General features: G+C 41.3%; 1 protein-coding gene across 3 annotated transcripts in view; it reads left to right on the top strand.

The window, feature by feature from the left end:
• Positions 1-24,958, top strand: part of TAFA1 (TAFA chemokine like family member 1) — a 547,163-nt gene that overhangs the window by 385,176 nt on the left and 137,029 nt on the right. For all 3 annotated transcript variants that reach the window (XR_016312530.1, XM_089676017.1, XM_089676018.1), the window contains exon 4: positions 23,520-23,660. Coding sequence is in view for 2 of the 3 variants with exons in the window: in XM_089676017.1 (XP_089532143.1) it covers positions 23,520-23,660 (141 nt within the window). In the remaining variant the exon portion in view is untranslated. The remainder of the gene's footprint in view (positions 1-23,519; positions 23,661-24,958) is intronic.

Here is a 24,958-nt window from a genome sequence, read left to right on the forward strand (position 1 = left end):
TTTAAGCCTCTTGGTTTTAAAGTCTGTAACTCAAATATCCCAAAAGTTTCATTCCTCGAAATAGCTTTAATTTTATCACCCCCCCACCAATGTGCATCAACCCTATCAATACCACTAAATTTTAAACCACTGGGGTCACAATTGTGACAGTCCCTAAAATGTCTGGAAAGACAATGGTCTTTCTTACCTTTTTTAATATTTGTGACATGTTCACTCAATCTTTTGTATAGTGGCCTCTTAGTCCTCACATACTTGGGTCTGCTTAATTAAATCTACAAGTTTCTGTGCCCCGCAGGGGGTGGGAGATGAGGTTGATCTAAGCGGGAGGCACAGACAGCACGGTGTCCTGCAGATGGGAAAAGTCAGACGTGTCAGCACCGGGTGCTTGGTTTGGTAGAGTTGAAAGGTCCCTATGCTGGCAGAAAGGGTCAGAAAACATGCAGAGCTGAAGTCAGTGATGAACAGAGGAGTTCATGGCTGCAGGCCTTGCTAGGAGATGCATTGAATTGCTGAGACAGATCTGTATGGTCTGCGTTTTGCTTTTTGCATGGCTGGGACTTGTAGTTCTACATTGTCTGTGAGGCTCTGTGGGCACCAGGACTTTATTCTACCCTCTGCTCTTCCATCAACTGCTGCCCGTGTGGTCTTGAAGCTGCGGCCAGGATACACAGCCCTCTGAAGACCCGTGAGGTGCTGGTGAAGGACTTCTGCCCACTGGACCTCCTTCTCCATGCCTATCTGTCTGGACTTCCTCTGCTGAGACCACTGCTGGCTGGTGAGTCTCTGAATTGCTGCCCTGTGCCCCAGACTTGGGTGTATCAGTGTGCAGCCTGCTACTCCCTTGGCTCGTTTTGGTGCTTTTGACTCTGGACTAAGCCCTGCTGTACTAGAGTGTCACCCTGTGCAAAGGACTTCGCGTTGTGTGCTGGCCTTAACCCTATTCTGCCCAGAACCCTTTGCCCTGTGTGCTGGATTTAACCCTAGTCTACCCGTAACCCTTCGCCCTGTGTGCTGGCCTTAACCCTATTCTGCCCGAAACCTTTTGCCCTGTGTTGGACTTAACCATATTCTGCTCCGAACTATTTGCCCTGTGTGCTGAGGACTTACCGCCCTGTTGTGCCCTCACTGCTCTGCGCTGTTTGCCCTGTGGACTACCCGCCTTCTGCTGCCCCATGTTGCCATCCTGAGAATCATTGCGTCTTGTGTTGTTCTGCGGACTAGTTTTTCTATTGTCTGCACCCCGAGTCTCCCCAATAAACGCTTGCACGTCAGGTTTCGTGTGATCTGCCTCTGTGTGCTCTCTCTCTCTCTCTGCACTCCTAGTTCATCACAGAACCACTTTAAAGTATATAAAGCAAAAAGGGTTTTTTTTTTTAATTTTGGATAAAGTAAGGGAGAGTTAAAACTACAGTCATTTTTTCCATACATTATTCGTACTATTAGGCCTCATGCTCATTGGCCGTTTTTACAGCTGCTGTTTTGGGGCTCCTGGACTTGTAAACTTCCCAGCATGTTATCCTATATCCATGCACACATAGGCTTTAACCCCTTGATGCCGACATCACACAAATATGCGGCCTCACAGAACTGGGCTTTTTTGCGTGGGGCCACATATTTGCATACCTGCCTTTTTGCGGGGAGTGCACCGCATAGTGTGCTCCCAGCACAAAGACCGGGGTGTCACTGAGAGCCCTAGGTCCCGTTCTAACGATCGGAACCAGGGACTCCCGATTCTGGGTCACATGATAGCTCTGATAGCCTCTGATTGGCTATCAAAGTGATCAGTCACTGTACAGCCCGGCCCCTTCTTTTTTTTTTTTCTCTCTATGAATGGAGGAGAGAGATACATTGTATCTCTCTAACTCCTGGCATAGAGGGGAAAAAAATGTTTGTTAAAAAAAAAAAAAAAAAAAAAAGATAAATAAATAAATAAATATTAAAAAATAAAATAAAAAATAAAGAAAAAATACCTAGATCAAGGTTTAATCTAGTTCAGTGCCAGGGTAAGTGTTTTGGTCAAGGTCAGGGTCAAGGTCAAAAGGCCAGGGTCAAAGGTCAGGATTTTTTTTTTTTTAAATGTTATTAGTGTCAGCGTGTTATAAGTAAACAAAAAACAAAATGTGCACTATTATTCTGGGCTGTACTACAGATACAAACAACAAATAACATACACATATATGGTATTGCTGCAATCTCTAAGAGCTGGAAAATTTATTTTGGGTTGTTCTTTGGTGGTAGGTTATGGTAGTAACGAGAAACACATCTAGAAAATGATTTTTTCTTTAATATTTTGGGCCAGTTTTCCTTTGATAATAAAAAAAAAATCAAGAGATATCCATTACCATTTACCACCAAATGAAAGCCCAATTTATCCTGAAAAAAACAAGGTATAATTCACCTGGATGTACAAAGTATTTGTGGTGATATGTACGGTTTTACTAACACATGTCAACGTTGCAAAATTGGGCTTAGGCATTTAGATTTGTTTTACCCTTAGGTGTGAAGGGGTTAATCACCTTTTTTTGGCAGCAGCATTTTTTGGCTGGAAAAAAACCCAGAACTGTTTGTTTCAAGAGGAGTTTTTTAGTTGTAAAAACACTGTAACACTGATAAATGTAGTAAAATACAGTAAAATGCAGCAAAATGCAACAAACCGGCCTTTTTGAGTGTTTTTGAGCAAGAACACAGAAAAACGTGCATTTTTAAAGCAACTTTATACAGCTAACGCTACCGATGCATGGAATGGTAGGCAACCTCAAGCCCTTTACAGCACTGCTCAACACCATTTTGCGCCACCTCACGTCTTCAGGAGCTTCTATTCCCTCTTCACTCTATCCAAAACTAATACAAAAGGCTTACTTTTAGTTATACTTTACAGTGAACTTGAACTCAAAAAGTGGAGATTTGCTATATTATAGAGAACTTTTAGAAATTAAAATTTTACAGTGCCCAGAAAAATTTACCTTTTGTATCAAATTCTTCCTTAAAAACAGCAGTGCACTACCTGGTATGTGAGTGTGCCTAGGCACTCCTATACCTACGTCATAGCTGTGTGAGATCTTAGGCACTGCTGTCTCTGACTGCTAATCTCCAATGATGCCAATACCATGCTGCTCAATGTTCTCCTTACTGAATGGAGGCTCTGACATGAGGAGGCAAAACACTACCAAACTGGCTGCCCCCACACAGAGACACAGTGTAGAACAATAAATGGTATATCAGTAATGGGGAAAGTTTAGCTGCAAGAAGAAAACAGTCATGACTATGCCTGCCTTTGGTGGGAACAGCTTCCGAAGTTCAGTTCCTCTTTAAAGCAGAGTTCCACCCAAAAGTGGAAGCTCCGCTTGTTTGCCTCCCCCCCCCCTCCACCGCCATATTTGGCACTTTTTTGGGGGGGGCAGATACCTGGTTTTGACAGGTACCCGCTCCCACTTCTGACTCAGTTTGCAGCGGTGAAGTGAGCCGGAAGTTTGGCCCCTCTCCTTCCTCCTGCAGTCTTCTGAGACACTTCACAAGTTCAATCAGAATGCAAAGCGTGACTTGCGCATGCACAGTGGGCATCAGTTGTGAAGCCGCAAGCTCTCATAGCCTGGTGCCTACAGTTGAAATGCACTGGGAAGAGAAGAGGGAGAGAAGGGATGGCGTGGGTGAGCACATCGCTGGACCCTGGGAGAGGTAAGTGTGTGTTTATTAATAGTCAGCAGCTACAGTTTTTGTAGCTGCTGACTTTTAATAAACACAAAAATGACTGGAACTCCACTGTAAGGCATGCTTCAAGTCTGTAATTTGTGGGACTTTTTTCAATGTCTCCCTCAAAGCTGAACAAACAGGCCCTCTTCTTGCTGTATGGTATTTTTTTTTAATATGTTGGCATTGATACATGCTCATCATGTGAAGTGCACTATTGGACATGAGCACTGTGTGAAGTGTAGCTTCAGACCTTTCATACTATCTCAAAATGATTGGATTTTTTATTTTGAAACCCAGTATCAAGGTAAACTTGTGCAGTAAAAAAAAAAGACTTGTGAGTTAAACCAAAAATGTTCTGCATATTATTTCTTCATTGCCAGGGAGTGCCTGAATGAGGATGTACATGGCAGTATCACCAAGTATTATTTAAATCAAAGCTGCAGAAAAGACAGAAAATGTCTTTTTAAAATTGCATTAAAATGTTAATGTAACAAGCCTTTATGAGACTTTAGTGAATAAACCACTTTAACACAGTGATATAGCTCTAGAGTAAAGAAAGAAAAATCTTCTTGGTCCTTTGTGGCATTCTGATGCTGATTTGCAATTACGATATTTGTTCCGGTTTGGACTAAAAGGTCAGTTTTTGCTGATAAATATTGACATTATTTACCGTAAAGGTTAAATGAAACACTTTTTCCGATTTCATTTTCTCCTTCCATCCTTCTGGGATGATCAGTTAGAATATGTAAGGAACTTAAGCCTTAAGTAGCAGAGTCATCGAAGCTGTATAAAATCAAATGAGATTTCTGCTCGACCAAAACTATTCAATGCCTCAATTATTCCATTGTGTTTCTTTGATCTTTCTACAATTTTACAATTCTTTATAGAGATCCATTTGCATAATGCTATAATAAACTAGAGAGATGAAGTATGTGAAGATAACAGGGAAAATATTAATAAAACTACATGTTCAACATCATAAAGAGCCAAATGTTATATCCTTTGCTGCTTCTTGCTGGTGCTGGAGACTCTGCTATGTGTACAAACTGGAACTGCTTAATTAAGTCAATTTCAGAGCTTTAGCTTCTCTGTTAAGAATGTTCAGTCCATCTGTAATTGATGTTTCAATTGTAGGGAACTTTGATGGAGTTGAATCAACCACTGGATTTTTTCACTATATTACCAACAGTTTTCCGACACCTGACCAACACATATTGGTTGTTGGACATCGCAAAAACATTAATATAGGATTGTCCACCTGCTTTTATTTATTACAGATACTTATATAGCACTCTCAGTATACACAGCGCTTTACATATATAGTTTATATTGTACATTCACATCAGTCTCTAACCCTCGAGGAGCTTACAAAGGTCTCTAACTCACATTCATACATACACATACTAGGGTAAATTTAGACAGGAGCCAATTAACCTACCAGCATGTCTTTGGAGTGGTGGAGGAAACCCACACAAGCATAGGGAAAACATGCAAACTTCAGGAAGGTGGTACTGTGGTTGGGATTTGAACCAACACCCCTAGTGCTGCCAGGTGGAAGTGCCCATACAAGCATAGGGAGAACATGCAAACTCCAGGAAGGTGGTACTGTGGTTAGGATTTGAACTAACACCACTAGTGCTGCCAGGTGGAAGTGCCCATACAAGCATAGGGAGAACATGCAAACTCCAGGAAGGTGGTACTGTGGTTAGGATTTGAACTAACACCCCTAGTGCTGCCAGGTGGAAGTGCCCACACAAGCATAGGGAGAACATGCAAACTCCAGGCAGGGGGTACTGTGGTTAGGATTTGAACCAACACCCCTAGTGCTGCAGGTGGAAGTGCCCACACAAGCATAGGGAGAACATGCAAACTCCAGGAAGGTGGTACTGTGGTTAGGATTTGAACCATCGCCCCTAGTGCTGCCAGGTAGAAGTGCCCATACAAGCATAGGGAGAACATGCAAACTTCAGGCAGGTGGTGCTGTGGTTGAGATTTGAACCAACACCCCTAGTGCTGCCAGGTGGAAGTGCTAACCATTTAGCCACTGTGCTGCACCTTTGATGCTATAACAGCCTCCTACCGTTTCTACAACTAGACACTGCAAATGCTTTTCTTTGCATTATACTGTATGGCCAAGTTTGTTATCCCTTTTCATCCACATGACTATAACAGTTTCACTCTTCTAGAAGGCCTTTCCTCAGATTTTCGAATGTGTCTCTTTTAATATGTACCCATTCAGCCAAAAGAGCATTTGTGAAGTCAGCTACAGAAGTTGTTTGAAAAGATCTGGCTTGCAAGCAGTGTTTCAATTCATCCTAAAGGTGTCCAATAAGTTTGAAGTCAGGGCTCTGCAAGCTGCTCAAGTTCCTCCAAACTGGATAAACTATATCTTTCTGGAACTAACTTAGTGACCAAGGGTACAGTCATACTGGAATAGAGGAGGGCCTTTAACAAACTGCTACTTAGTGGCAAAAACATTGTCTAAAATGTCTTTGTATTCTGTAGTGTTAACAATCTGCTTTACTAGAAATAAATGAACTCAATAATTTGAAGGGGGTTCACATATTTTTATCATTTAGTGTATCTCTGGACTGGAGTTTAAGGTCTACCCTCCTGCTGTAGCAACTATAGCCATCTTTGCTTGAAAAAAAGGCATATTTGTGCTAAAATCTACACTTCACCTGTTCTACGTACTAAGGGAAATATGTAATTAATTATAAAGGTCTGTTTGAATCTGTTTGACATCAAGCTAGCGCTTAACTAAAAGCCTAGAAACACACATGATGACTTATGGAGGTAGAAAGTTTGGAAAATGTATTGTGTATATCAGTTTGGGAATCTCATTACAATTGTTATGAAACCAATAAGTATTCTGTATCACTGGTAGTGTTGCATTTAAAAAAGGCAGGAGGATGCCTTGGTTGTTTTACTACGGGGCCTCATCACACATAATACATCAAGATCTTGGAAGAGGTCTGTGTACCACCATGCTGACGCTAGGAGAGAACATATTAATTTGCACCAGTCAAGGAAGTGCTAATTTAAAGCTTTGGAAGGAGCATGTTCAGCTGCCACTCTACATAACCTTCAGTCAACCAGAGGGATCCAAAGGAGATCCCATATTTAAGATCACAGTTTGTTATGAGGCAAGAATCCCCAGTCTCTATGACTTTACTGTTTTTATTAGTTTCTATACAAAGTACAAGTATAGCACTTCCTTATTGGAGCTATCAATGAGGTATGCGCTTCGCTTTTCAGTTATAGCCAAAGTCAGGTTACCTAACAGATTACGAAAAAATTTAGGTAAGCAAATCAATGGGGTTTATTTATCAATGTTTCACACAAGAATAACAGCACTTTGTAAATTAATTTAACTGTACAATAAGTGGATCCAGGGTGGAAACCTTATTAAATAACCCCATAGTTATTGTAAAGTGAAAGCGTTATTCATACCCCTCCCCATGTTTTTTTTCCACCCATTTTTCCCCTCTCTTTCTGGGTTGCACTGTTTAGGTGCCATACAGTGGTTCCCGTGCCACCATCCTAGATATCTTCAACTGGATACCAGTTCTAAGTGCAAACAGCAAACTCCAATGATGTGCTGGACTTGGTTGCTCTGTGTGGTGATCCTGCAGTTTCCTGGGAGATTTGATTGTAAGTATCCCAGGAGTCTGCAGGACAATGTACATGTCATTCTGGCCCAGGCAAGAATGGCAGTGGGGGGGCAAATGTTTAAAAAAAATTAAAAATAGATTTTTTTTTTAACTCCCACAGTTCTGCTTGGGGGTGAGGGGTTAAAGCAGAATGGTCTCCATTCTAGGGGTTAAGTTAATAGCTGGTTACTACCACTGCTGAATTTAGTCTGGACATCTATTTTCCCAGAATCATGCCCCAAGTAAAACTATAATAGATTCGTATGAAGTATTTCTTATTTTCCTGACTGAAACAGAAAAAATATGCTTTACCTCACCATAATAAATAAAGAAAATATATGCAGAACCATTGTGCATTTCTTAAAAAAAAAAAAAAAAAAAAGTCTTTTATTTTGACAAACAGCCACATCACCATGTTTAGAGTCAAAATCGGGTTGCAGTAAGCATCAACAGAAAAATTAAACCATTGTCTTGCAAAGCAGATGGCTGTGTTAAAACCAAACAAATTAAATCTGAATTCCAGACACATATAGAACACACAAATTAAATTAGTTCATGTATTTATTTAAAGCACAGCTATCATTCATTTTCTTTCTCTTTTCTTTTTCCATGGAACAACATACAATAAGTTACTTTGTCCCAAGTTTCTAGTTGCTTCCTAAGCCTAATTGTGAGGTTGGACTGCGTGCCTCCCCCCTCCTCAGCCGTCCATAATGTCAACACTGTGGGGGTTATTTACTAAGCCCCCCCCCCCCGGTCAGATCAAAGCCGATTTTAAAATCGTTCGACTTGCAGCGAAGTCACACGATTTCAAAATCAGGAGACCTGCCGATTTCAGTTGCAATTTGCAAGACATCTGACACAGATGTCTATGCAAATGGAAACAAAAGTAGTGCATGTACTACTTTAGAAATCGGTGCGGCTCTGACCAAGTCGGAACCGCACTGATATGACCTCTCTAATAACGGACAATAGGGTGCGACTTGGCATATGATTTGCACCCAATGTGACCGGGGTGTAAAAGTGGAAAGTGCAAAATCTGGTGCAGCTCTACATAGAAACCAATCAGCTTCCAGGTTTTATTGTTAAAGCTTAATTGAACAAGCTGAAGTTAGAAGTTGATTGGTTACCATGCACAGCTGCACCAGATTTTGCACTCTCTAGTTTTATTAAATCAACCTCAGTGTCACAACCTTGTATGTCTTAGGCTATCATTATATTAGAGTGATTAAACAAAACCTGTGCCACCTTATATCAGATGTCCCTTACAGAGTCCCCCCTTACATCTGGGCACCATGAGATTTTCCCCTTACATCAGGGGTCTCATCAGAGTGCCCCCTTACATCAGGGGCCCCATCAGAGTGCCCCCTTACATCAGGAGCCCCATCAGAGTGCCCCCTTACATCAGGGGCCCAATCAGAGTGTCCCCTTGCATCAGAGCCCCTTCAGAGTGCCTACTTACATCAGAATCCCCATCAGAGTGCCCCCTTACATCAGGGTCCCCTTCAGAGTGCCCCTTTACATCAGTGTCCCCAACAGATTTTCCCTTTACATCAGGATCCCCTTCAGAGCATCCCCTTACATCAGGGTACCCATCAGAGTGCCCCCTTACATCAAGGTTCCCATCATAGTGCCCTCTTTATATCAGGGTCCCCAACAGAGTGCCTCCTTACATCAGGGTCCCCTTTAGAGTGCCCCTTACATCAGGGTCCCCATCAGAATTCCCCCTTACATCAGTGTCCCCTTCAGAGTACCTCCTTACATCAGGGCCCCCTTCAGAGTGCCCCTTACATCAGGGTCCCCATCAGAATGCCCCCTTACATCAGTGTTCCCTTCAGAGTGCCGCCTTACATCAGGATCCCCATCAAAGTGCCCCTTACATCAGGGTCCCCTTCAGAGTGCCCCCTTACATCAGGGTCCCCAACAGATTGCCCCCTTACATCAAGACCCCCTTCAGAGTACCGCCTTACATCAAGGTCCCCATCACAGCATCCCCGTACATCAGGGTCCCCATTAGAGTGCCCCCTTACATCAAGGTTCCCATCATAGTGCCCCCTTTATATCAGGGTCCCCTTCAGAGTGCCCCCTTACATCAGGGTCCCCTTCAGAGTGCCTCCTTTCATCAGGGTCCCCTTCAGAGTGCCCCTTACATCAGGGTCCCCATCAGAATGCCCCCTTACATCAGTGTCCCCTTCAGAGTACCTCGTTACATCAGTGTCCCCTTCATAGTACCCCCTTAAATAAGGGCCCCCTTCAGAGTGCCCCCTTACATCAGGATCCCCAACAGATTGCCCCCTTACATCAGGATCCCCTTCAGAGTACCGCCTTACATCAGGGTCCCCATCAGAGCATCCCCTTACATCAGGGTCCCCATCAGAGTGCCCCCTTACATCAAGGTTCCCATTATAGTGCCCCCTTTATATCAGGGTCCCCAACAGAGTGCCCCCTTACGTCAGGGTCCCCTTCAGAGTGCCTCCTTACATCAGGGTCCCCTTCAAAGTGCCCCTTACATCAGGGTCCCCATCAGAACGCCCCCTTACAAGTGTCCCCTTCAGAGTGCCACCTTACATCAGCATCCCCATCAGAGTGCCCCCTTACATCAGGGTCCCCTTCAGAGTGCCCTCTTACATCAGGGTCCCCAACAGATTGTCCCCTTACATCAGGACCCCCATCAGAGTGTCCCCTTACATCAAGGTTCCCATCATAGTGCCCCCTTTATATCATGGTCCCCAACAGATTGCCCCCATATGATCAGTTATCCCCATAATAGAGCCCCCTTACACAGGTGTCACCATCACAGTGCCCCCTTACATGGACTGTCCCCATTAGTACTGTCCCACCTGGAGGCGCATTACTAAAATCTGGGGGGGGGGGGCACTGCCCACCTCAGCAGCACCCTAGATTTTGCCCGACAACCTATCTAGGAATGAGATGGCCATTGTCTTGGCTAAGAGCACTTTCCCCAAAACAAGCAGCAGCAAGAGCAATGCAGAGGGACGGGAGAATGACATGCCTCCACTCCTTCTGCATTCCTCTTGCCGCCACTTGTTTGGGAAAGGACAGGTGTCTTTTATACAGGTAACAAAATGAGATTAGCAGCACTCCCTTTAAGAGACTGCTTCTAATCTCAGCTTTACCTGTATGAAAGACACCTGGTAGCCAGAAATCCTGCTGAATGATAGGGGATCAAATACTTATTTTCCTCATGAACATGCAAATCAGTGCATATTCTGTTAGACATGCATTTCTTTAGAATTTTTTGTTTCTCTTCTGTCTCAGTGTTACAATACACCTACCATTTGATTTTTAGACTGATCATTTCTCTGTGAGTGGGCAAACCTTCAAAATCATCAGGGGATCAAATACTTATTTCCTTCACTGTAAGTAGTACCCGAATTTGATTTTGTATCAGTCTCTTGAAGTCCCTGTCCAGCAGAGCTCAGACTGGAAGAGAGAGCAGAGTGATAGGCAGATTAGCTCATTGTACCTGTGTTATTGGGCAGAAATACAAATCCTTTTGCTGGCGAAACAACTCGCTCTCTATGTATTTTGTCTGTATATTTAACTATTTGCCTGGAGTCTAACTTTACCATTGGAATAATACAATTCATCTGTCTTGCTCAGAGTAGATGCTACGGTTGCAACACAGCTGTATATTTGAAACATAGAATAAACCTTCTTTATTACCTCTCAGCAAGATGTCGAACAACAGCTAAAAAAAAAAAAAAAAAAAGCTGAAGGAAAGACTTTTTTTTGCCTTCTTTTTCAAACTAATATGCAGGGAGCAGCAGTAAGCTATTATAAATCTCATTGCGGGGGCACATTTAAAGTACAATGTTACACACAACATGATGCAGTGTATATAGTGGTATTAATAAACACTTATAATTGAACCATTTTTCAAGGCTACAATATTGTTCAATTAAATTAACCAGTCTTCAGAGCTGCATTTTCCACCTCACTGTTAGAATTATGTTCATTGCCTATCTGTGTTAAGTTTAATGTCATTATAGTATATTACCGAGTCGTGTGCGTGATGGCGGTAATAATACATTATTTTCAAAAGAAAAATGCACAGTGTCTGAACGTCTGTGGCCGGTCTGTTAAGCATTTGTTTTCAATGTGGCTTACGCGTACTAATCTCCAGACGTTTTGTAATGTTTTAAACGTAAACAGCTTTTATATAAGATCATTAGTCATGAACTATGGGCTCTTAATAACTGTAAGTCCGAGAAAATGGCTTGCCCTTGTGAGACCTTCCGCCGTCATGCAAACTTCTGTCTTTTACATCTACATGTTTCTGTTTGTCTGGCAGCTTCTAACTACATCAGTGTTAGTCAAATATCACTTGGGACAAACATTCATGTTAACCTCCCTGGTGGTATGATTATTTCAGATTTTTGGTGCTGAAAGCGGTACCATTATTTTGCATGGAAATATGTCGTTTTTTTATTGTACCTCTGTTTCAGGGGATTCGGGCTGATCTCAACCCTATAAACCCACATTTACTTATATTGATTAGCATTAGGCCTCAAACACACAGGGCGTTTATTTAACCTCCCTAGCGGTATGATTATGTCAGTATTTCTTTGCTCAAAGTGGTACATTTTTTTGCATGGAAATATGTTGTTTTTTTTATTGTAGGCCTGTCATTTTTAGGAATAACTCACTGAAATCTGTCCGAACAAGAGTCCAGTAAACATCCCGGGTATGATAAAACTTGAAACACGAAATCATAAATTATAATTTAATAAATAATCATAAAAAATAATAATATAATAATAATAATTTAATTCAATAATATAATCAAACCAAAAACACTGAAATTTGAAATATAGCACCAAGTTCGCACATCACTGAGCAAAGTCGCAAAATCGTTTTCAGTGTCTGATGACGAATTTCCCCACGAATCATTATCACTCAATTCTGCAAGTAGTTCTAATTTACTATCGCTGTTCTCTAGCTGGTCTAAAACCTCTTTTGAAATAAAAGGACGCTTTTTGGACGCCATGGACATTTCTCAGTTTCCAGGCAGAAAGAACAGTAAAAATGCAGGCAGGGCACAGGTCAAAGTACTAGGGACAAAATGTATGTGAAATGCTTTGAAAAAGCAATTTTTTGCTATGTAATATTCGTTTACAAAAAAATGACAGTTTTTAAAATTTTTAAATTCCGTACGTACGGTAGCTGCGGCTACATACAGTATACACTGGGCCAATCACGGCGAGCGATGTATTCTACTAATGAATACAAAGCCTGCTCGGATTGGCTGAGGTTGTGACATAATCAGCCCACCTCTCTGACTTAGCCAATCCAAGCAGGCTTTGTATTCATTAATAGAATCACTCGCCGTGATTGGCCCAGTGTATACTGTATGTAGCCGCAGCTACCGTACATACGCGCATCCAGCGGGCTGATTACAGTAGGGACGTACCGGTACGTTTTGAAACCGCTTGGCTCAGCGCAGTATACTGTATATACCGCACATCCAGCGGGCTGACAGATTAATCTATCATAGGGACATTTGATTTGAGCCAGCTTGGCTCAGCGCGGTATACTGTATGTACATTACCACACATACAGCCAGCTTGACCCAAACAAACTCAAGGTTCACATTTTATACCCCGCGTATAAGACGACTCCCAATTTTTGGGGTATATTTTTAAGTATAAAAAGTAGTCTTATACTCCAGAAAATACTGTAGTCATATATTTTTAAAGGAGTGCTAAAATCACATTCATTTCATTAGAGAGCATGCTCATGCACATGTACATTACATTAAGGATCATACATTATTATTAAATTTTTTAGCATTCCCTACTTTTCACAACAGCTGGCCCCATGAGACACCAGCTTCCTGCTGATTGCAAAAGTAAAAGAACACATCTTTGGACACCCTTTAGACATGCATTTTCCTGGGAGGGAGCTAGCCACTGTCCAGTGTTGACTTTAGCTATGTAGTCTGCCCATCAATTGCTTGATTACATTATATCAGACCTGCTTCTGGAAGAGTGATCAAGCAACTATACAGTACGTCATAGCTAAAGTCTGCACCATTCAATGGCCAGCACACACTAATTTATAGGGATGTCAGAGATGTTCTGTTTAGCGCAAGTTAATTACTCATCATCACTTAGACTGTCTGCTCTTAGTGCATCTAAATGGGTGGCTGCTTCAAAAGGAGCCACCCATTTGGATGCATCAAGATCAGAGAGTGTAAGTGATGATGAGTAATTATCCTGAGTTAAACAGCACATCTGTGGCATCTCTATAATAGAATAAATTGTAGACATGGGTATAAAGGAAATGAATGCATATGAGGATCACTGGAATGATTCTAAGGTATTTATGAGAAATAGATGTACACAGATTGTATTTCTTGTTTTTTGACTTTAGTTACACTTTAACCACTTGCGTCCTGGGGCCATTTTCTCCCTTAATCCCCTCGAGTTCCAGAAAGTTTTTTTACATTTCGGTTTCACACCCTATATCTTTTAGCATCTGTATTTTATCCAAATTCATTATCTATATTGTTTTTTGGGGGACAGGTAGGGTTTCAATTTGTTACTAGATTTGTATATTGTAATTTGTTTATCCTAGGTTTTTATTGGGAAGCAATAGTGAAGAATTATTTAAAAAAAAAGGTGTTTTCCTATACTTTTTCCCAATGCAACAACATAATTTGTATACCCCCAGATATTTAGGAAAAAATACAACTGACAAAGTCTGCAGAATAAAATTAAATCATATAAGTGTGCGTTTTATGTAAAGTGGCAGTACAGTAAAGCTCAACGTTAACTTATACGTTTTTCTTCAGTAGAGCTTTATTCCTCTTTCAAAACTACATTGCTATGCATACAGAGAAAAAATATTGGTTTTGTGTAAATTCTTGCCATGAAATTACGATAAGATCAGGTTGACGAAGGCAAAATTTTGCAATTGCTAAAAATGCAAATGGAATTGCATTCAAGTAAATAAACATTTGATGCAATATAAGCTGATTTTACCCAAACCATCCAATGTCACTGTTGTAACCTGGGGATTATTCTGGGGAGAGAATTTCATTTTATACAGTTTATTATATGTGTACTGTATATATATTTGTGAGTGTGCATATATATATATATATATAATTAGCAAAAGAAAAACTGTCTGACTATGAAAGGGCATGTGTCTGCAGTGGCAAATAAGTGCACGTTGATACAGTAGCGGTGAGTGCTGAGGCATGCGTCACGGCATTGTTAGCAAGTACAGAGGCAGGAGTTGGTGCAGTGGCAAGTGAAGTTTGGGAGATGTGGTGAGAGGAGGGTCAGGCTCAGTAGAGAGAATGAGGGTGGGTGTGCAGGTGTGGGCATTGAAGGAGGGTGGGAATCAGCTGTGGTGGGTTGGTAAAAGTGTGGGGTTGGCATGAAGGTAGAGTGGTGGGGAGGTTTCAGGCTTGGTGGTAAGAAGGGAACCACAGGCACAATGGTGGTGAGGGGGAGGGGGGGGGGTTCAGGTGCGGTGGTGAGTGGTGCCTCCGAAAAGAGCTACCAGATTTAACTCCAGACACAATCCTCCCAGCCAACATGTTGTGTAATGGAGGTGGCAAAAGCAGCAGGGGCCAGAATTTAGAAGGCCATGTCCCACTGCAACATCTGCTGCAGGAACCAGATGTGCTTCCGACTAGGTATGTCATTGGTGGATGGCACTGGCCTATATGTAAATGTCAATGAAATCGCACATGCCTGGTAGGAACACAATGTTACTGTTCATGGGCTAAGTATTAGCTTCTTTTTGGGTTATCCCAAAGACTCTACACAACCCCCATACCGTACCTGGTGTTTAGTCACAATGCTGCTGATCGCCTCTAATCTATAGCAATCCTTGCAGCCAGCCATTATTAATAACTTCTTTGTGTCTCCTACATGTCACCTCATCTACTGAAGAGAGCCACATATACGTTCTTAGACTTAGAGACTTCCTATGCCAGACACAAACTTCCCAGGCCAAAAGTTCCTAGTCATCCCCTGCCTCCTAGTCCTGCTCTATTGTCACAGGAGAGGTTGAATTGGGCCAGGATTGAACAGTTTATTGCCTCTTTTAATCACACAAATTAGCTTGCAACTTTCTCCCATAGTTGTTCCACTATCCACCATACCAGCTCACACATAATTACCATAAATTCATTTTGTATGTAGAAGTGTGTTACATATTTCATATTAATATGACGCTGCAAACAGAGAAGCCTATTCAACACCGATTACATTAGTGTCGCCAGAAGTCATTATTAAACGAGAAATTTCATTCACACATGAATTTCATTTTGGTAAAAAGACGGATAATCCTTTCCTTCTCGCACAGGTAAATTAAGTAATATAAGCAATATACTAAACATGCACTCATACATTTTCATTATTTTGTAGCAGGGAAAAAATAATATGGTGATCTTTATTACCTGTATAAATATACAATGTACATCTACATGACGCACTTAGCGACTGGCCATTGTCATACATCATGACCAAGTTGGTGGAAATTATTGTTTGTAATAAGGTGTAATAAAGAAACAGATATTTTATTTGTTAGATGTGTAGGGGGGTCGTCTTGGCATTTAGGGTTTTAACATTTTTTATTTGTTTTCAATAAATGTTCAAATTAAGAGTCAGAATAGGCTATCTTCCTTGTAGGATGTCGATTACCTTGCATATTCATATTTTAGGAGTTGAAAACTTGACAATTGTGTTTTGCTTTGAAGTTATGGCCATTCAGTATGTTTATTTTAGTTGATGCTTGACAATTGAATATTTCACAATTTTTTTATATTTTGAGAATTCCAGTAATTCCTGACTTTGATCTTTCTCAATTCCATAATGTATGCTAAATAAAAATTCCAATATTGAGAATAAGAAGCATTTCTTAACGGATGTGGCAGGTGGGTGGATCTGGGAATTCAGGTGCAAGGATCCCACCTTTAGCAATTGCAAGAGATACAAAAGGTTGTCCTGTGATTCAAGCTAATGATGTCCACACAAAATTGGAATATTTCAGCTTTAGGTGAATTGAGAGTTTAAAGAGACCATGACTGCATGTATTTTTTTGCCAAAAGTAGTATTATTCTCTTTAGTGTGCATCACCCTACCAGTTGGTCATATCATTTTAGTTAAAATGCATGGAGTACAGAAGTGCAGACACAATGCACCAGATAGTGACTCTTTCCAAAATCTTCCCCTACACCAGCCTTCCTCACCCTCTTTACCCAAGAAACACCTCTGAAAAAGTTTCCGGTCTTGAGGAACCCTTGCTGAAATCAGTGGTCAGTGGGAAAAACACTAGAGATGGTCAGAATGCCCTCCTTCCAGATACTTAAAAAGATCATTGGTGTCCTAGCAATGGCAAGTTGCATTAGATCCAGAACTACCCAGGCACAATCAAGTGGGGGATCAAACAGCTCATGGAACCCCTCTCAACCTCTGGAGGTATCCTAGGGTTCCACAGATTCCTGGCTGAACATGACTGCCCTACATAGAGAGCACCTGACCTGTGTTCTTGAATTTGATCCTATGACAAGTCCTGGGAAAGAGAAGAATTCTAAAACTATAGGGCTAGTTTGTCTTTGTGCTCTTCTTGCGTCCTGTGTACCTGATGGGTTGCACACTTGACTGTAATAATAAAAAAAATATTTTCATTTATGCCACTATCCATGGCTGGTTGTATATGTGTCTGCTTTTACAAGAATAAGTGAAGATGTGTCAACATTTCAATAAAAATTTAAAGAAGCAAACAGGCCTGTAACCTTCTAAACACAAAAACAAAGACAGAAAAGGGAGATATGGGTTAAATGATCACATGCTTATTCTTAACACAAATTAAATCAAGAATGCTATCTTATATAGGCATTGATCAATAAAGAACACCTGTCTAATCAGCACTCTCAAATTCTGAGGATATGCCTACTAATACAATGTTGCACAGCATATAAAACCATTGTGCCAAAAGAAACATTTTTTTTTTTTTGGTGGTAACCAGTAACAGGGGCAGAGTGGCCAGAAAGTAAAAGCATCTTTGCAAATTTAATATAATAATAATAATAAAATAATAAGGGAATTCTACTTTTAAGTTTTGTAAAAGTTATTTATCCCTTATTGTTTAAAATTTTAAAGTCTTTTTATAGTGCATATCTTTTCTATTTTTTCTGCTTTAGTCTTTTTATTAAGTTTGCAATAACAATAGAACAGTATAGGAATACCAAAGTATATATCAAAGTGAATTGTCTACATAAGCAAGATTTATACATAGATAACAATAAGAAAAGAACATAAAAAATGAGAGACATGAGGTAAAAAAGGGGGAAAGGAAATAATAATACTATAAATGGTTCAAATGCTACAACCTCATATCCCCCTGGGGGATGGATCACCTATGCAGTCTAGACTATATTCTTTAACCCTGAGTAAGTGTCCAAAAGGTGGACCAAAATTGCACCAACATAATTAAACAGGAAATGCAAAGAAGGGGAAAAAGGAAGGAAGGAAAGTAGAGGAGGAGAGAGGAAGAGGAAGAGAAGAGTAAAAGAGGAAGTATACACTCCTGTCCAGGAAATCCGCTATGCCTCCAATCTGATGATGACCTCAGGAGAGTTTCTTGTATACATCTGTTTTCGAACTGTGTGCGGACTCAGAGGTCAGAACTCTTCTGCTGTAGGGTGCAGAGAAAATGGTGTATTTGTTGTAGGTGAAAGCTCTCAGAGAGGGTCATCTCCATATCCTGTATATAATAAGAAGAGGGACATATCCCCCATGGTCAATAAATTGTCCTATTCAATAGGGGCCTTAATTTGTCTACCAACAGATTTGAGCAGTTGTCATGCCTTGTGGAAATAATGGGTTGTTTAAGAGGGGTACAATGAGGTGTGAGGGGAACTGAGGGATCAATGTCTGCAGGTCGAGTCCCATAAAGCTATAGAGTTGGAAAGTGTAAGGCACATGATGGCCCTTCGGTATTTCGAAGGGAGCCAAAGAACCAAGTCTATTGGCACTGGGGAACAAGGTTGAACCTCTATAGATACCCAGTGCAGTCAGTAGTGTTTATGATGGAATTGACTTAATTGTGTAAGTGGAGCTGCAGTATAGTATTTCCAGAAATCCGGTACCCCTAGACCCCCCATGTCCTTAGGAACGTACAGGTATTCCGAGCCAGCCTACTGCCCCTTGCTCCCTAAATAAAATGGAAGATTTTTGTTTTGGAACTGACTTAAGGCCTCCACTGGCACTGAGATAGGTAGGGTTCTAAAGTAATATAATATCTTGGGCAGTACTGTCATTTTCCCTGATGCGATTCTACCCATCCAAGACAAGGTTGCATCTGACCAGGTCCTCACGTCCTCCAAAAATGTATTAAAAAATGCTTGGGTAATTTGCTTTATAGAGAGACGAAATGTGAGGGGTCAACTTAACTCCAAGATAGGAAAGGGAAGCTATTTGCCATATGAACGGGTACTGGATTTCCAGAGAGACTGGCTTCTAGTATTTCTTGCTGGTTGCCAGAGCGGAGAAACAGGACGGTTCGGCTCCATTCTTCCCCTGCTGAAGGATGCGGATACGTGTGATCGTTCAGAGGCTGAAGGAGACATTGAGATGAGTCCAAGGTGTTTGAGCAGAGCCTCGCCATCAGAGAAGGTGGAAAAGGAGTAAGATTTCTCCTGATACAAGAACATTAGATGAAGTGGGAATGACAGTGGTACTTGATCACCTTATTTTGGAGTGGGAGCAAGAGGGGCTTAAAGGAGCGGCGCTTCTGCACCGTTGCTGGGGAAATGTCCCCAAAGATTTGAATGTTGTGGCCGAGTTGCGGGATTGATGGGAGTTCCCGGGCCTTCTGCATGACTTGCTCCTTCACTCGGTAATAATGAGACTTCACAATAATGTCCCCTGGTGGGCCATCAGGATGCAGGGCAATGAGGACTCTGTGGGCTCTGTTCAAGTTTATGGTTAGGCAAGTCCGGTAAGAGGGAGGTCAAAGCTCTGTAGTCGCACTTTGGACATCCGTTACTCAGGGAGCCCCCTTATGCAGAAATTATATTGGTGCAATTTCTTCTCTAGATTATGTATTTTTGCCAAAACGTCTTCAAGTTGTATCTGGAGGCTGCTAATGTGGTCTGTGTTCTGGTTTGTACTGTGGACAGTCACTTCCAGTTTGGACTCAACAGTATTAATGCGATCTCCCAGAGCTTTGAATTCTTGCTTTAAATCTGCAGTGATTTTCTTACTGGCTTTCTCTAGCCCTTGTTCTAGAAAAGCAGAGAAGTGGGCCAGGATGATGGGGTCACCAGAATATTCAGTGGGGAGGAAGGTGAAGGCTGCATCAGGTGAGGCTCAGATGAGGACTGCAGGCTGCCCTGGCTGATAAGGATCTCCCCTATTGCCCTGTCCATATCAGAGCCCACAGAAAAAGGAGATTTTCCCCCCCGGGATTCCCTTTCGGAGTGGGTCTGAGGAGCATCAGGAGTGGGGCTGCACTCAACCAGGTCCGGAACAGGCTTAGGAGTCAGGCTGGATGTGGCATACACAACAGGGGAGGAGAGGGTATGCTGGGCTGGGTTCGCCATATTGCCAAATGCGGGTGGCCGGTTCTTGTCACAGTGGTGCTGCATCTTTCAGCTTCCCCTTGGGCATGGGGAGGAAGGGGACCTATGTGGAAGACTGGAAGAGGGGTCCTGGAGTGTCTGGGTGTCCTGGATCTGCAGGATGTCGCTGGATTGGGTCGGATTGTGGCGGAGCCAATCTAGCACGTCTGCCATGTTCAGCTGGGTGCATGCGCCCTGTCTTTTCTCTATTTTGGAATGATTTTATGGTTTTCTGCAGACAATCATCTTTCATTGTCTTTATCATCATTAAGGGTATGGGGCAATAAAACTCTGAAAGATAACTGGTGTTCTTCAAAGTGGAAAAGATAACTCTAAAATCATGTGAAACCTTAAACAATCGCTTATTTTAACATTATTATTCTTCATTCATTTTCAAACATTTAGATTTTTCTTGATACGCTTACAAAATATGTATTGCAAAATTGGCCAATGAATGGCCAGCTTAAAGGTACCTTGGTTTTTCAACTTCCATCCCTTTCATTTAGAAATAGGGATACGAAGTAAAATTAATTTGCACACCAAACAATTCTTTATTCTTGTGTGTCGTGAATAGTGTTCTTTCCAAACACTCCCCTTAGTTTCACATAAGTCCCAATTCACAAGGTCCTTATCTAACAATGACCTCTGATGTTCTTGAGAGAGCAGTCTTTAAACATTTACAAGCAGCAATCAAATACTTTGGGAGATGGATATCTTCATGTACTCTCTTCTGGTAATTGATAAAACTGTTTCCTTGTCCTCAAAGCCCCAGGTACAATGTTCTTTTTGTTCTTTTTCTTTGTTGACAAAGTAATTATGATACCATCATTAGTCAAACAGTTCTAAGAAGATGGCAAACTGGTGTTTGGGGAACCAAACTTTTGTAAAACAGGAAGTTCATGGACAATATAGCCATAAAATCATTCCTATCATGCCTGTTAAGTATATTTAAAAACTAAACTAATAATCAAAATAGCAAATCATGTAAAGTTTATATGGAATATTTTCTGAACATATAACAGCTGTGGTAACTGACCTCCACAACAGGAAGTCTCTGGCTATAGCCATTATTAAGGCAGTCTTTATGGACAAATTTTCAGCAGGAGTTTAAGTGCAATGGATGGGATATTGTGTTCAGTCCAAAGGAAGAAGTGCTTTAATCCCTACGAAACGTGTTGGCTAACAAATAAAATTGGATCTCATTCATTCAAAAGTATGCTCTTTGTGCAAAGTGCTTCTTATCCACTCAAGCTGACAAAGGGATTCAATGCCACTCATGAAATAAAATGAATATAGCACTTGAAGGCATCACCCCAACGCATAGATCAAAAAATACCAATGCAAGGGAACAAAAATGGCTTTAAATATGCTTTTTCAGTGGTATACAAACACCAATTGGCAAAAAATCTTGAATTTTAATAAAAATTATTGTATTACATACAGAGTTTAAAAACAATTACAAAAATGAGCGTTCAAAATATTGCTAGTCACACATTCAATGTAGATAGATCAGTTCTATTTCTCTACGCTTTTCACAGACTTCCTGCTTCCTCTGGACAATAGATAAAGCTTTCTTATACCATTAAGGTAGAAGCTTGATAAGTCATCTAAAACAGATAACAAAGATTATCAAAGAAGGAAATAGATATAAAATGCTGTCCATTTCATATCCAGTAAGGCAAACACATAAAAAAAACACATACATTCAAAACCCACTTGTCATGGATAGGTTTACAGAAAGAATAACGTACCAACTCCAAGGTTTTTGTAGTGGTCTGGTTTGCCATTGGACAGATTTCTCATCAGTTCAAATCTCAATGACATCTGTCACCAGAACACCAGCACAGTGGCTAAGTGGTTAGCACTTCAGCCCAGCAGCATTAGGTTCGTTAGTTTGAATCCCAACTACAGCACTTCCTGCGTGGAATTTGCATGTTCTCCCTGTGCCTGTGTGGATTTCCTCCCACACTCCAAAGACATGCTGTAAGAGTAATTGGTTCCTGTTTAAATTGGCCCTAGTATGTGTATGTATGAATGAGAGATTAGATTGTAAGCTCTTTGATGGTAAGGGACTGATGTGAATGTACAATATATGTAAAGCACTACATAAACTGACAGTGCTATATAAGTACCTGTGATAAATAAAATGTATTCAATGGGAATGCAGTCCAAATGTCCTAAAGGTACAGCTTCTCCCTAATTTTTTTATAGATGTTCCTTCATTTCATACTGTACTCACAGGGCAGAAAAGAATTGGAAATCTCTGCAATGAGGTCACAGAGGTTCTAGCCCATTTCTGCTTTAACAAACCCCCACCACTACCTCCACCAAAAAAAGTTTTGGCTAGAGTTCTAGTTTAACAGTGCCGGCTGAATAAAAACTAAAGTGTAAGTTATAGATACAATATAAATGTAAAAAAGCAGGCTTTAATTATTCAAATTAGCAGCACACATAAAACAATGCAAAGTGTCAGTAAATTTGCTTTTTGGGATTGTATCTCAGGTCATGTTAGGTGAAATTTCACAAATTGACATTTTTCATAAATGGTTCATGTAACTATAACTTACAGGATTGAGGCACTTGAAAAATCAACCTTACCATGGTATAAAGAAAACAACCTCCAACCAAAAACAAAGGCGATAACTCACCAGATCCTTCACCTTCAAACATATAAGAGGTCCGTATGCGCCACTTGAAAAAAAGATTTTCCAGTACTGTGATGATCTGATGTGGTCCTGATACTTGGTACTTGTATCTGTTGTATATCCAAAATTAGATAGGATTTTTTGAGCAGGGGCGGACTGACAACTCATGGGGCCCCGGGCAATAGGGGATCATGGGGCCCCTGTTTCCTTGCCCAAACTCAAAAAAGCCTATGAAAAAGGTACCAGGGGCATCTCATGGGGCCCCCTACTGACCCCAGGCCCTCAATAGGGGTTCATGGGGCCCCTGTGTCCTTGCCCAAACTCAAAAAAGCCTATGAAAAAGGTACCAGGGGCATCTCATGGGGCCCCCTACTGACCCTGGGCCCTCAATATGGGATCATGGGGCCCCTGTGTCCTTGCCCAAACTCAAAAAAGCCTATGAAAAAGGTACCAGGAGCATCTCATGGGGCCCCCTACTGACCCCGGGCCCTCGGGCAGTGCTCGAGTTTCCGAATGGTCAGTCCACCCCTGCTTCTGAGTTACCTCCTTTAGCTTTGGGTGTAGATCACATATTGTACACTTTACATGGTGCTGAAGTACCACAATCCCATATAAATACACAAACCTTCCAAGAGAAATGTCAACTGTGAAATTACCTGGGGCAGATACCTGCATGTGACCAGTCAGCCTTTTAGAGACAATTAGGAGTCTGTGATTGCAATTGCATACTGGGTATTTTGCCAAAGCAAGGTACTTATCAGCACAGTCATGTGACTGTGTCAGTACTCGTGGTGTGCTCATAAAATTGTGAGAAATGTTCTGTATATCTTTCTTCTTATTTCTATGTCACATTCATGATTGTTTTTTCAAACTTCGCCAAGCACATATGTGATCTCTGCGATCTTCCATTATTTTATGTCTCTGCAGAAGGAGGAACCTGCGAAGTCATAGCAGCACACAGATGCTGTAATAAGAATAGAATTGAAGAAAGGTCTCAAACCGTAAAATGTTCTTGTTTGCCAGGAAAAGTGGCTGGTACAACCAGAAACAGACCCTCCTGTGTTGATGGTAAGTGCCTAAGTGCTATACAGTGTTGTATTAAAAGAATATTTTCACTCATGTGTTCTGGGAGCAGGTAAAACGTGCCAGGGGAGGACTTTGGTGGGTGCCTGTACTAAGAGGAGATATGGGCTGGTGACCCTGAGTGAAGATATTTCATCATTCAGACAATGTTTGGCCTGGGTCTCATATTCCATAGCTCAAGGGAAAAGAAGAGCGGTGCCTTCTAAGTGCAGCAGTAAAACTCTTTAATAAGACATATAATGTATAATACAGGCCACTCACAAAGGCATTGCAGAGAAACGCTTATCGTGTCACATAATTGGCCTGAAGAGGGAGTACGCATGCCCCGAATGTGCGTCATTCCCCACTACCACGTGACCGGTTGTGACATCCTCATCTCCTCCAGTGCCTGCTCGCAGTGTCCCAGAACTCAGAGGAAATGCTGGGAGCCACCAGCATCTCCACCTGACACCGGGTCCACTACCTTGCACAGAGATTCACATCTCTTCACACAGCGGATGCCAATTATGTGACACAATAAGTGCTTCTCTATGATGCCTTTGTGAGTGGCCTGTATTATACATTATATGTTTTATTAAAGAGTGTTACCGCTGCACTTAGAAGGCGCTGCTCTTCTTTTCCCTTGTTCTCCCCACAGGGTTTTCTCTAGCTCTCTACCGGCCGGCTGCCTACTAGTAACGCTACTTGTAAGGACTATTACAAGGACTACCTTAAATCCTAAGGGACATTGTTATAAATAAATAAATATATATATATATATACCAAGATTTACACAACCTCTATAAGTTTTATATTGTTTTTATCCCACTTTCATTCTGAAGATACAATTTTAGTCCTTTCTGAGTGCGCCAAATACCTGTTTCACTTTTATATTCAGTAGCTCATGCTGGGCATTATGTAGTTACCTACTCCCCATTCAAACCTTGATGAAAGCTTCTGACATAGGGAAGTCTTCCAACATCAATATTCTTTGCATCTCAGAGATATCTTGTGATTGCATGCTGACAACCACAAAAAAAAGCTTATGTTTGAATATATGAAAATCTTTTGCACAATAAACAATGTCCTTTAGGAAGATCCACTATGTGTACCAGTTAGTGAGGCACTATGGCGCACTTTGATTTACAAAAGGTAAATAGGCTGTTCACATTACAAGGGATGTTGCCCTTTGCAAGGGAATGTGCCCCAGAGCTTAGGGAATGAGATAAAGCTCTGCTGACTTCCACGATCTAATCATGTGCAAGCGAAAATTATTTTTTTTTTTCATTTTCCTTGTATATGAT

This window comes from Staurois parvus, unplaced genomic scaffold (genome assembly GCF_062004578.1).
Source record: "Staurois parvus isolate SC_StPar_1 unplaced genomic scaffold, SC_StPar_1.0 ptg000162l, whole genome shotgun sequence".
NCBI lineage: Eukaryota > Metazoa > Chordata > Amphibia > Anura > Ranidae > Staurois > Staurois parvus.